Source organism: Leptidea sinapis, chromosome 45, assembly GCF_905404315.1.
Source record: "Leptidea sinapis chromosome 45, ilLepSina1.1, whole genome shotgun sequence".
Lineage (NCBI taxonomy): Eukaryota > Metazoa > Arthropoda > Insecta > Lepidoptera > Pieridae > Leptidea > Leptidea sinapis.
The window spans coordinates 5,398,515-5,413,127 of NC_066309.1; the positions used below are offsets into that span (position 1 = coordinate 5,398,515).

Sequence of the window (14,613 nt, forward strand, 5' to 3'; positions counted from 1 at the left end):
AAACTGCTGTGGGTAATACATTTTTATAAGTTACCAACTATAGAACTTTCTCATCCCCTTTTTTACCCACTTTTATTTCTTTTTATTTTTATTTTTATTTCTTATGAAGTGCCTAAATACAATTTTTCATGGTGTTATCTTCGATAATGACGAAATTTCATACAAACATTCGCCCTCTATTTCAACCCCGTCAAGCCTTTTGTTATTCGCGATAAAAGGTAGCCTATGTCCTTTCACAAGCTCTTGTCTATCTCTGTAGTAAATTTCATCAAAATTGTTTCAGTGCTTTAGGCGTGAAAGCGTAACAAACAAACTTACATTCACATTTATAATATTAATTAATAGGGATAAAGAACACGAAACGTTTTAGATGTAGGTACGTAGATGATAATTTCAACTTTTATAGTCGGAGACAACATACAAGATAAAAAATATGTTTCTCAACTTAATTAGAAATTAATGTTATTTCCAAAATATTAATAATATAAGAAATAGAAAATGTAGAGTCTAAAATATAACACAAAATAATTAAAAAATAATTGGGATCATATGTACTTATTCTCATACCGATACGACTTAGGGACCTTCAGTACAGTCTGGTGCATACTCCCATCTGAAAGGCTGGCAACGAATCTCCTGACCTTTTGCATTTTCATTCAATTTTCATTTTAAAAGTTCTTTATAAAGTCAAAAATATAGAAAGTACAATTCTTGACACAGTCAAAGAAACAACGAACTATACAGGCGACTGCCCATCGCATACATAAGTTTTGATGAACCCATTACCTACAATGCCCAAATAATTGTCATTAGTTAGATAAAAATATCAGTTTTGAACTTAATCTCTATGAAAATAAGGGACGAGACGAACAGGACGTTCAGCTGATGGTGATTGATATGCCCGGCCCATTACAATGCAGTACCGCTCAGGATATTCTTGAAAATCCTCAAAAACTCTGAGCGGTATCTAAGTCTCATTTGCCCAGTAGTTTCGCTAGCTACGGCGCCCTTCAGACCGAAACACAGTAATGCTTACACATTACTGCTTCACGGCAGAAATAGGCGCCGTAGTGGTACCGATAATCTAGCCGGCATCCTGTGCTAAGGAGCCTCCCACTGGTAAGCTAACTTATTACTCATTTGATGTGACCATTTAGTAAAATATTAGTAATTTTTAGGATTCTATGGAGGTCAATCGTGTAGTACAATAGGATCAACCGTGGACTTGTACACAATGTTCGATGCTTGGGACGGCAACGTGCATGAGGGATATTCTTTTACTTGTAAGTATTAATTTTATAAATCTTAATGTATAACAATCTATATAATATATAACTTTGGAGTCTTTATGTAATGTCAAAAAAACAGGTTTATGCAATAGACGAGAGAATAACTCTCTCAAAGAAAAATTTAAAGAAATAAAATATTGTGACTGTTCATTGTCAGTACATTTATGAAAATTTAATATACGTTCACAAAAATCGTCACGTTTGTGCTCATAATAGTGATTTTCATTATTATAACACTATAAATAAGGGATTGCTTGTAATTAATTCTAGAAGGCTTCATAAGATACATAATAGCTTTTAGGGTAAATGTATACACTTCTATAATAAAGTCCCAGCCACTGTTCAGGCATTATCTATGAATAAATTTAAATGTTTTATAAAAAAAATGGCTCTGTCGTAAATACTATTACTCCACAGCTGTATATCTAAGTGATCGGACAGCCTGGGACTAGATTATGATTACTTTATAGCGATAGAAATGACCGTACAATATTGTATATTTTTATTGAAAAGAGCGCAATAAAATAATGCTGGGAGAGTTTCTTGCGCCGCTTCTTCTCTCTCAGAGTGCCATTTGTTTCTGTAGCGGTAGTAGTATCTAGTATATTAGAAATGACATCAAAAAGAATTCTACAGGAATCAATTTTGAGAAAATAAATGCCTTTTAACATGTCTATCGGAGATGAAGCAAAATGAAAAAGGAAAGCAATTCTAATCTTTCTGTAAACAATTTCGATTGACAAGCCGTAGAATAGACCAACCATGTAATTAGCTCTCTAGTACTTTTAACTTAGCTATTTTGTATATTAAAAACTATCTAACGCACACATGGATCACGCATTAGGTATGGGGCTGTCAGGACTTCTAATACCATAGTAAGTTTATGCTTTTGATACTGAATCACTGCATCATGTTAATATAAAAAACCCTGTTAATTGATTTGCGACTTGCCATTGACATTAACAAATCATTTGTTTGTACAAATGTACCTACTACCTAGTGATAATGTACCTACTTTAAAACGTCCCTCTGAAAACATGTTCAGAAAAGGTCAAGCCGGTTCGGTTGAATAAAATAATAAAAAGAAAATAACTTTTACGAAAAACGTATTTAATTAAAATGTGTAATAATAAGTTGCGTTAATCAGAGGAAATTTGTGTAATATAACATGTATTTATTATAGCGTTGCGGTCATTACACCTCCGTTGACATTCGTATCCGGCCCGAGATTGAGTTTCTAATAGAGAGAGAATATTATTTTTAAATTTGACATTCAACGTTTATGTTATTTTAAACAAACTTGCATTTAAATACAGGCCATGACACTTAAGAACTCAAAATAATAAAGACTATATATTTCATATCCTTAATATATAATGTACATTTCAGATGTTGTTATTTAGTGTTAGTTAATATTTTTCATTTCTCATAATCGGAAAGTAATGTTGTTTTGATCTGATTATTGGGTGGAAAATGCTGCTTCCCTCCATAGAGAGGGAAAAACTCATAAAAATTACTTCCCACCTAAGGGCCGGAATGAACTTTGAAAATAGAACTGTTGTCAGCTGTGAAGAGTTTTATGTAAAAACAAACTAATTAAAAAATATGCTGCAGCCATGTGACTTTCTAAACAGCCAGTGTGAACATAGCGTAAACTTCTTTGAGCGGAATAAGCCGCAACAATTACGCGGTGAATTCCATATTTAAAATTTAAAAAGTCGACATAAATTGTCCTAATTTGACAACTAATTTGAAATAGGTACTACTAAAATTATTATATATTATCAATAAATAGTTTAGATAAACAACTACTTTTATCTTCCTTATATTCGAAATGAAAAGTAAAGTGCTTATCACGGGTAAAAGAATCAATTCCTAGTCGGACTATAGCCGCCCTTGCTGCGCTCGGGCGTCTAAATAGGTACCTCGGGAATTGATTCTTTCAACCCTAGGTTAACAATCTACTATTTCTTATTTGTATGTGTTATTTTTGGATATGAACCCCTCCTCGGGTGAAGGCCTCTTCCAACTTTTTCCACTCGTCTCTGTCTTTATTTGCCAGTCTTTCCCGGCTATTTCTATTACTTCATCAGCCCACCTTCTTTTCGGTCTGCCTACTCGTCGTTTTCCTTTAGGTCCCTTCCCTGATGCCCTCATGCAAATCCTTAAGTTGTAATGCCAATGGGCTGGTCACGTCACTCGCTATATAGACAGCAGGTGGACACTCAAGAACTCATAAAGCCGAAAATTATTTTGTCAATATTAAATCGATAACACATCGGTACTTCGTATTGGGACACTCAAAGTAAAATTCGAAAGTATCTTTTACCTTTTATTTCCAATCACTTAATACTTTAACAGTTTCCTGAGAACATTTTACTTCAAAAATATTGAACGCAATACCTCGCCCCAAATGGCCAACGCCCAATGAATTGACGAAATCACAAAACGAAGTCCTTCGCCGCATCTGTCTGTCTGTTTGTTCACGATAAACTCAAAAATTACTGCACCCATTTTCATGCTGGATTCACCAATGGATAGTGTGGTTCTTGAGGAAGTTTTAATTAAATGATTTGTTAATTTTTTGACTAAATTTGTGTATACATTAACGATATTAGTTGGAGATGTCGGAAAAAATATGCCGTCTGGGAGCTTTCAACGAAAACGCTGTCTAAACCCTTTCTACTGTAAAACAAAATCTGAGCGGCATAACAATTGCATTCGTCACCTTGAGACATAAGATGTGAAGATTCATTTGCCCAGTAATTTCACTAGCTACGGCGCCCTTCAGACTGAAACACAATAATGTTTACACATAACTGCTTCACGGCAGAAATAGGCGCCGTTGTGGTACCCATAATCTAGCTTAGATCTAGCATCCTGTGCAAAGGAGCCATCCAATGGATGGTCACATACTCAAAGGCATGCAAAAAAAGAAATAGATTTCCTTCAAATGTGATTTAAGTCGATATTTATATTGTTTTTGTCGTATTTATATTCAAATAGTATTTATTGTATAAATAGGCGTGTGATTTCTATCCAGCCACGGATCGCATGAGCTCGTCAAGTAGCGACAGTGGGCATCGTCGAGCTCTGCAGAGCATGGCAACTAGATTCGATCTCACACCGAACTCTTCGTCCGCGAGAGTGCCCACCATGTCTACTGTGTCTGGCGGGGACTCACAGGTATGTATCACAGACACTCACGACTTTAGGCGCTGCGCAGCGCTGGTATGACAAACAGCAACGCAGACGTGGTCGCTAACTGTGGGCCTTATGAGGAAGATCATTGTTGCTCAGCGGGCACTGGAGAGAGCTTGGAGTTTCCCTACGAGATGGAACAGAAATGAGGAGATCTGTAGGAGAACCAAAGTGACTGACATAGCCCAAATGATTGCCGTTAGTCGTTAAGGCAGTAAAGTCCTCGAATGGAGACCACGTACCGTACAAGATAGACTGACGATCTGGTTAAGATCGCTCGAGTAGGTTGGATGAGGGCAGCGCATCGTTGGGGGAGGCCTTTGTCCAGCAGTGGACGTCTTCCGACTGAAATGATGATGATGGCAAACAGTATTAGTATCTGAGAACAATTAGTAATAAATAAATGATAAATTTTTCGTGGAATTGTGCGGCATTATGGTCTGCCATCTTTGTTGCTAAGTAAGGCGAGATAATACTTTTCAAGCGATTTCCTGAAACTCTTTAAGGTGTGAATTCGGCTTCACATGGAGTGGAAATATGGTGGTGAGAACATCTCCTTTCATTTAACTACATACTAAAATAAGCGGCTCCTATCATCGACGATCAACAACTCCTCTCCGATAGGCTTCTCTCTTTAGCATTGAAAGTATCAGGGTGATTGTTTGGGAGAATTGTTTAAATTACTAGTTTGTAGCTGTTTAACCTGATTCCTACCGCCTAATTCCTCTTCGCACGACACGCCACAAGTAAGGATATCATCCTCACCATCTGGATGTGTGGCGGTCCTCCACAGTGCGGTTTTCAAGGAGCTTTCTTCCACGTACCACAAAGCTGTGGAATGAACTTCCTTGTGCGGTGTTTCCGGGACGATACGACATGGGTACCTTCAAAAAAATAAACTGCCCCACGTTGCTGTCTTCCATTTTTAACCGCGTATTATGCTACAAAATTCTTTTCTCGCACAATTACATGGTGGAATCATTTGCCGGCTTCTGAATTGCCAAACCGATTCGACATATGCATCTTAGATATCTGGAATTGCAGATTGCCATGGGAGTTGGTCTTCATTCCTATCAGGTGAGCCGTTTGCCCCTTTGCCCCCTCTACTAAAATACAATTATACGTATCAAACACAAATATTTGCAAAATGTTGGGCTCAATATTTGAGTTATACGTTTGAACTGATTCCTGCCGCCGATTTCCACATATCTTATCTATGCTCGGACTGGGCACTTAATAAAATTGCATACTTACATAAATATATAATAAATTTTAGTTTAACAAAAATACTGAGAAATACCCTTTTTATAGAATTTTTTTGTTTGGTTTATTTATAAAAGCGTGTTTTTTTAGTTTTTTAAAACTTGCACTTAATTTGCATTTCCTAATATTAGATAAATCGATTAAATATGATGGTTGAAACTTAAAATTAACATTAATTGATGCCATATAGATGCAAGACGAAAATTATAAATTGACAAAAATCTTGAAAAAATTGAATAATTTTATCAAATTAATGTATTGTCATCAGTCCTCGATAAATCTAAATCTGAACGAAATCATTTAAAGTGGGTCAAAATCGCGCCCAAATGAGTCGGTTACAACATACACACAGGTGAAGCTAATAAAAAGCGTAAAAAATATATATGATTCGGAAACAAATTCATATTCATGTGTTGGGACCCAGTTGTCGCATTTAGGAATTTACTTGGATAGACGACTGGAAAAAAACACAGATGGATCAAAAGGAAAGCTCTTAGCTAACGACTTTGGAAGTTGAGCTAGCTTATTCGACGCAAGTCTAAACTTACTTTAGCGAATAAACTGTTGTTGTACAAATGTATACTTAACCCTGTCTGGACTTACGGCTTACAATTGTGGGGCACAGCATCCATATCCAACATTGAAATCTTGCAACGCTTTCAATCAAAAACCTTGGTACATCACTAATAGTCGCATACACCACGATCTAAACATTAAAACGGTGATTGATGAAGCTAAGGACTCACTACTGACATACACAAAACAAATTTACAATCATCCTAACCCATTGGCAAGGACCCTAATAGAATTAACAGAATCAACCAAAACAAACATTTAAAAAAATAAATAGGCGAGCCCCTCAAAATCTTTAGAACAAATATGATATATCGGACATATGAATGTATCACTGGATACTACACCATGCATGACCATCCTCCAAGCACACAACTCCAGCTAATGCTCAACTCGATGTTTTCTAGACAGCTTGCAGGAAAAAGATGATAGAAGGCGCAAATTCGGCCTCACATGGAGTACTGTTCTCACTGTACTGGGCGGGTGCTCCCCAGCTCCCCAGCTTCTTCCATTTGACCGCATACAACGAAGAGCGGCTCGAATCATCGACGATCAAGTCATCTCCGATCGGCTTGATTCTCTAGCATTGCGTAGAGATGTGGGTTCTCTCTGCATCTTCTACCGCATTTATCACGGGGAGTGCTCAGAGGAGCTGTTCGGGTTGATTCCAGCGGCCGAATTCCACCACCGGACATTACGTGCAAAGTACCATCCGCATCACGTAGACGCCTGGAATTCCACAACCGCGCGTTTTGTTCGAAATTTCTTGCCTCGCACAGCCACTTTGTGGAATCAACTACCGGCAGCGGTCTTCCCGAACAGATACGACTTAGGGACCTTCAAGAAAAAAGCATACCCACCTTAAAGGCCGGCAACGCATTTCTTGACACACCTGTTGTTGCGGATGTCCATGGGCGGTTGCCTCACCTCTCCCCATCCCGTGAGCCTCTTGCCCGTTTGCCCCCTCTCATATTAAAGAAAAAGAGTTAAAAAAAATGTGTTGGGACCCAAGACCCCTAGCGCAGAAGTCAGGCAATGAATCACTGGGCTGACACATCAATAATAGTAACTCAATAGTAAATAGATGCCATTATTGTACACAGTATTGTAGCTGTCAAGGTAACGGTAGCTTTGTTTACGATAACACTATCGCATCTATTATCGGTGCCCATGTGATCCGTCACATGAATGACCGCCGGGCCGTGGTCATGTGACACTATCTATCATCGCATGTAATACAACAAGGTCCTCCGTTGCGTCTGTCCGTCTATTCACGATAAACAATTTTTTTATTATTATGATATTTAGGGACGAGAGGAGCAGGACGTTCAGCTGATGGTAATTGATACGCCATGCCTATTACATTGCATCGCCGCCCAGGATTCTTGAAGTATCCAAAAACTCTGAGCGGCACAACAATTGCGCTCGTCACCTTGAGACATAAGATGTTGTCTCATTTGTCCAGTAATTTCACTAGCTTACACATTACTGCTTCACCCATAATCTAGCCGGCTACGGTGCAAAGGAGCCTAACTTTCATCGAACACTTACAAAATTGTTTCTTTTTTAGGTCTGTAGACCTAATGTAAGTCGGCAATGATTATAATGATATGATTTCCCTTTCAAGGAGATCTTACTAAACCTATTCTAATTTCTAAAATAATGGTCTCATATAAAATGTTCAATGACATTTATTTAGATGGATTCATTATTTAAAGCGTAATCATAAAAAGTATAGAATGATAAGAGTAACCCCTTAAATAAATACAAACTGAAGCGGCTTGGCGGAACTCGCATGATGCAACCGCCCCCCTCCCCCCGTGCCGCGTTTCCGCAATGGCCAATACCTATATTAGAATATAAATCTGGTGTAGCCATATTGATTTGTATTATTTTGTGATAAGTAAACGTTTTTACTAACACACACACAATTCTATGAATTCAGAAATTTTGGTCTGTCAGACAGAAATAGTTTTATAACTCTCGAAGACTTGGACAATCATTATGAAAATTTGTGTGTAGTTATATCATGTGATTGGATAATGGATAGGCATTAAATTCGTAATTGCGCATCTTAGGGATATCTTAAATAATTCTGGGAAAAATGTACCCTATGCCTATTCTTAAAATTGTCACACTTACGGACAATAATAGACTTGTTACGTATTATCCTAATATGTCGAGATAGATTGACAGACAACTTGTAGGCGACGCGACTTCGACTAAGTGTCGCTATTTTGATTAATTGTGACATGATATTCATCATGGTCTAGCTAGAAATATCGTTTACGACATCCGGTATGAGAATAGCGAGTGATTAAGAAGTAACAGTCCATCACTCGTGCACTCCATCAGCTTACGAGTTCCCCGCCGAGTACCAAGTCGTGCGCAGGTCGGAGCTGGCCTGTTCCATCAGCCATTTGCCAAAACTAACCTTAAGCAATTTTCTCCCATACCACGTCTATCAAGAACTTATAACTCCATCTGTAGATATTTTTCAAGATTCTTTATAAAAATATTACGAGATTGTTAGGCGCCAAATGATTAATATTCTTCTTTTTTCTTTTTCTTTTCAAATTCGTAACTTGATTTTATAATTTTTACTTTATTTTATATAATTGTTTTCTTGGTGTCACGGAAGCAAAGACTGTACATGTTGTGACACCTTAATTTGTTGTACATTCAACTCATTATTTGTTAATATTTGATATATTTTAAGCGTATTAGAATGTAACAACTACTGGTTGTCCTATAAATAAATACATAAATTACAGGGTTCACCACAACGCGCAAGTCAGAAGAATTGTGATAAAGATATTTTACGCGCGAATATTGAATGACCTGCTTGTTTCTGAGACAACTTTCACTTTCTTAGTGTCAATTGCACTTTGTAACATATTGTGATGATTGCGATCAAAGCCGAATTATCGAATATGCTGAATATAATTTACAGATATTTTCACTTTTACGCGCCATACTTTCAATCGAATTTCTTGATGTAAAGTAACAATCGCTGCTCATGGATATCTGCACTATCATGTGTTGCTGGAAGGTCTTCTAGTCGTATCAGTTTACCAGTGGGAGGCTCCTTTGCACAGGATGCCGGCTAGATTCTTACTTCTACCGTGAAGCAGTAATGTGTAAACATTATCGTGTTTCGGTCTGAAGGGCGCCGTGAAGCCGGTGAAATTACTGGGCAAATGAGACTTAACATCTTATGTCTCAAGGAGACGAGCGCAATTGTAGTGCTGAGAATTCTTGAGTTTATCAATAATCTTGAGCGGCACTGCGTTGTAATGGACTGAATTTGAACTTCCAGCTGGTCTTGTCCCTTATTTTCATAAAAATGAAAGTATAAGTTTTGGAGTGTCTGTCATTCCAGATCCATGAAATTAGGCTGATTAAATACCTCGCGCAATGTGGTCAAAGGTGATGACAATCTCCATGTCTATATAATGCCACAATATCAAGTTATATTTTGTTACACACAGGTATACACCAGCAGTTCAACAAATGGCACAAGTGACAGTCTCACCAGTTCATCATCGGTCGCTGCCAGGCGCAGCAAGCTGGGGTTAGCTCTTCTCATCACAGTTGATCAGTCTGCGGATATGTAAGTTTATATTGATATGTGTGCAGGGTCGATTTGTGGGTGTGTTCTAAGTACAGAATGACGGATAGATAGATACTACAATCTCTTTCAGGTGCCTCTACACTACTGGATAAATAATACCAGTTCCTCTGCATAGGATGCCGGCTGTACCTCAACGGCGCCTATTTCTGCCGTGAAGTAGCAATGTGTAAACATTATTGTGTTTCGGTCTGAAGGGCGCCGGAGTTGGTAAAATTACTGGGCAAACGAGACTTAAAATCTTATGTCTCAATAAGTCGAGTGAAATTGTAATACACAAATAAAATTTGAAAAACAAAATTTTATGAACGATGCGGGATTCGAACCCACGACCTCCGGCGTTCCGTGCCGGTGCTCTAACCAACTGAGCTAACCGTTTGAGTACCGCCTTGTTATAAAATTCTGTTTGCTTTGTTCAACTCTCAGGAATTTGACTTGAGATGTCGCTCTTGTAAATCTAAACAATATGTTATGCAAAAAAATTGGGGTTGAGCAGGTTATCAACTGTAAAGTAGATCCTTTGGATGAAGCCACAACCTGAGAATTGAACAAAGCATACAAGATTTTATGACGATACGTCACTCGAACGGTAAGCTCAGTTGGCAGAGCACTCGCACGGAACGCGAGAGGTCGTGGGTTCGAATCCCGCATCGTTCATAAAATTTTGTTTTTCAAATTTTATTTGTGTATTAATCCTAGAAGTGAGGGTTATCACTTCAAAAACATAACATACTGTTGAAATTGTACTGCCACTCAGAATTGTTTTTTTTTTCAAAATTAGGGATCCGTAATAAAATTGCTATTTTGTAACACAAGGTGTAAAATCGAAAACCTATTTTTGTGTGCGCTGCAAAAACTATTGACAATAGAACAAAATGATGTACAGGCTATAATATAGGCAATATTTTATTACTTATAAAACTATCGCGTGAATTATACTTTATATGGCAAAACAACGTTTGCCGAGTCAGCTATACATTGCTGCCATCTAATAGGAACGTCATTTATGCCTTTGCGATAGAACTGTGGTGATATAGATTCGACAAACTATGTGAAAGCATTTTGTACTGCCTCCTGAGAAGAAAACTTTTTATCACGTAGAAAATTGTCCAAATCACGAAAAAAATAGTAGTCCGTTGGAGTGAGGTCTGGCGAATACGGAGTGTGATGAATGGTTTCTAATTGCAGTTAATGTAGAGTTAAAACGGTTTCTTGTGCTGTATGAGGTCTCGCGTTATCATGGAGAAATAATGGTGAAGATAGATTCATGAGTCAGGGCTGTTTTACTGCTAGTTTTGCCATCATTGTTCGGAGTTCGGCACAGTAGACATCTGCCGTTATTGCTTGACCAGATCGGAGAAAGCTATAGTGAATAACACCATGCTGAGACCATTACATTACCTTTTTATTGTTAAGCTTTGCTTTAGAACACTGTTGCGGCATTTGGCTTGGGGTCATTGCATTTTTCGCTTACGGTTTTCTTAAAGAATCCACTTTTCATCGCACGTCACAATTCGATCCAATATTCCCTCAGTTCTGTATCGATTCAACAAGGCAACACAAGTTTCTACACGCTTTTTTTATGGAATAGGAGGACAAACGAGCGTACGGGTCACCTGTTGTTAAGTGATCATCGCCCCCCACAATCTCTTGCAACACCAGAGGAATCACAGAAGCGTTGCCGGCCTTTAAGGAAGCTGTACGTGCTTATTTTGGAGTTACCTATGCCGTATCGTCCCGGAAACACCGCACAAGGAAGCTCATTCCACAGCTTTGTAGTACGTGGAAAAAAGCTCCTTGAAAACCACACTGTGAAGGACCGCCACACATACAGAATATGGTGGGGATGATATCCTAACGGCGGAGGGATTCAGGTTAAACAGCTCTTCGGAACACTCCCCTTGATGAATGCGGTAGAAGACACATAATGAAGCGACATCTCTACGCAACGCCAAGTGATCCAGTTTGACGTTAGTAAAGTATGAGCAAATTACGCTAGGTTAGCGCGGTTATTGCGATATAGCTAAGATTTTCGGGTTTTTCAAGAATCTTCAGCGGCACTATAACGGGCAGGGCGTATTTACTGTCTGTCTCACTTTTCCTCCATATTGATGTCTACTGTAAGTTGTAACCTACTCACTAAAAAATAAACACAAAACACACATTTCATTTTTATTTATTACTAGCTGACCCGACAGACGTTGTTCTGTATATAATAAATAAAATAATGTTTTTATACGAATTTGTCAATAATATATCATAACATCAAAAATTACTTCGTAAAATATGCACCCTGCTGTCGCAATGAAATTGTTTCACAGCAGAACTGTCAAACCGTGCGTCAATAAATTCTCTCATAGAAATTATGTATGGACACATCAAAGGAAAAACAAATTTGTTGTTTTTATTTAATTTAGCAGCATTTTCCTATTTATAATGCATAAACCTTCTCTGGACTTCCACAAATAATTCAAGGCCAAAATTAGCCAAATCGGTCCAGCCGTTCTCGAGTTTTAGCGAGACTAACGAACAGCAATTCATTTTAATATATATGGATTAATTGTTTCATTTGTCATTGTCATTTGTCGAGGAACCACTGACCCCGAAGACACAGTTTTAACTAGTTTCGGGATCATAGGTCCACCCCTTTTAATATCACTGCGAAACAGTTTTTCAATGTTATTATTATTACAATTAACGATAAAAAATTATTATAATAGCATAATACACATATCATATAAGATTTTTTATTATAATCTCGTCAATTTCTAGAAGAACCATAAACAAATAAAAATCAGAAGTTGAATATTTTAGATTTCACACATATTCTGCGCTCATCTATATTTATGTTGAGTTATGTATGAGGTGAAAACGAATGCGTCATAGTCGTGCATCATGTGACTAACTGACTCAGACGTAAAGTTCACGCTTTACCACATTAGAATTAGATTAATTAATTAGATTGTATAAAAATACGCAATTATTTTTATACTTTTTAGTGCACATTTATACCTATTGTTTTGGAATAGTGTTTTTGACGCGTCGGTTGTTTTTTTGTTAATTTTTTTTTATTTGTTAAAATGTTGCTCGATAATTGTAAAAAAAAATCTCACTCGTAAACAAAAACCGCGTGCTACTCACAATTTTTGTTGCTCTAAACGAATACGACGAAAATTTTCGTAAGATTTGTGCTACAGTCTTAGTTATTGTACCCCTGTTCTTTTGATATGATGGCAAAATATTGGTACAGGTACTTTAATGCACCATGCATTGATGTCGTGAATATCATTCGCCTTGTTCCAGGGACGTGATCCGTCACTGCGTGGAACATTCCAGTCAGCTCCAGTCTCTGTTGTGTCGACTTCGGTTGGCGACCCTCACGGCTGGCTCGGGCACTAAGTTCGTGTCCACGTTATGCAAGGCGACCAGTGATGCCGCGAAGTGGTAAGTTTCTTTTATATTATTTATTTATTTAGGGACAATCAACAGGTTACAATTAATCGTTATTAAATTTAACAAAATGTGGTACATATTATTAGTGTAGAGATACTAGTTAGAAGCAGAAAAAACGAAACAGAAGGGGGACAAGATATTATAAGATCCAACAAGCTGTAACAGTTACCAGTGGGAGGTTCCTTTACACAGGAAGCCGGCTAGATTGTGGGTACCACATTGGCGCCTATTTCTGCCGTGAAGCAGTAATGTGTAAGCATTACTGTGTTTCGGTCTGAAGGGCGCCGAAGCTAGTGAAATTACTGGGCAAATGAGGCTTAACATCTTATGTCTCAAGGTCACGAGCGCAATTGTAGTGCCACTCAGAATAATTGGGTTTTTTGAGAATCCTGACCGGCACTGCATAGTAATGGGCATGGCGTATCAATTACCATCAGCTGAACGTCCTGCTCGTCTCGTCCCGTATTATCATAAAAATAAAAAAACAGTCCAATAGCTGGTTCTAGTGCTATGAGTGTGGCATATATTTTAGTAAGACGTCCACCTTATGGACAGTGATACGCTCTGCCCATTATAAATTAGCGACTTACAGCAACACTGCGATTGCGCTCGTAACTTAGTGTCCTAAATGTTACGTCTCATCAGCCAGTAGGTAATTTCACCCAGTTGCTAGGTAGATGTATATGGGTGCTACAGCGGCATTTTCTTACCCCATTAAGGCAGTACGCTGTAGTACCCATCTACCCAGCATCTCGTGAATAGGAACTCCGCACTGGTTTATGCAGACTTTTGTTCGCAGTTTTGTATTCTCCAATTTGAGGGTAGTTTTTAAACTTTAGCAGACTCTCTTTAATTTGATACTTCTTATAATGTTTAGTTATCCTCCATGTACAGACATCCCATGAACTGGTTCGGAATATGAACGACGTGTTGGCCAGATCTCCTCGACTAACACAACATATACTGTCCTACTGCTCCTAAAGTTTATAAATAAGGGTTATGTGTGATTGTCCGCAGGTTGTCAGACCTCATGTTCGGGAGCCACGTTCAGCCGATGTGGCTTCGCATGGTGTCAAGTGAGCCTTACCGTGACGGACTCGCCGAAACCCTGCTGGCAGACATGTGCTCAGTCATCCACGTCGGAGACGCAAAGACTACTAACTTGTAAGTTTCTTTTTTTATGACAATTAAGGAGCATGACTT

The 14,613-nt window shown here is 38.2% G+C and overlaps 1 protein-coding gene across 3 annotated transcripts in view; it reads left to right on the forward strand.

Moving 5' to 3' along the window:
- LOC126977375 (folliculin-interacting protein 2) overlaps positions 1 to 14,613 on the forward strand; it is a 55,391-nt gene that overhangs the window by 21,472 nt on the left and 19,306 nt on the right. For all 3 annotated transcript variants that reach the window (XM_050826136.1, XM_050826137.1, XM_050826138.1), the window contains exons 5-9: positions 1,179 to 1,283; positions 4,333 to 4,475; positions 9,818 to 9,939; positions 13,261 to 13,401; positions 14,428 to 14,574. In XM_050826136.1, coding sequence (XP_050682093.1) covers positions 1,179 to 1,283; positions 4,333 to 4,475; positions 9,818 to 9,939; positions 13,261 to 13,401; positions 14,428 to 14,574 — 658 coding nt within the window. The remainder of the gene's footprint in view (positions 1 to 1,178; positions 1,284 to 4,332; positions 4,476 to 9,817; positions 9,940 to 13,260; positions 13,402 to 14,427; positions 14,575 to 14,613) is intronic.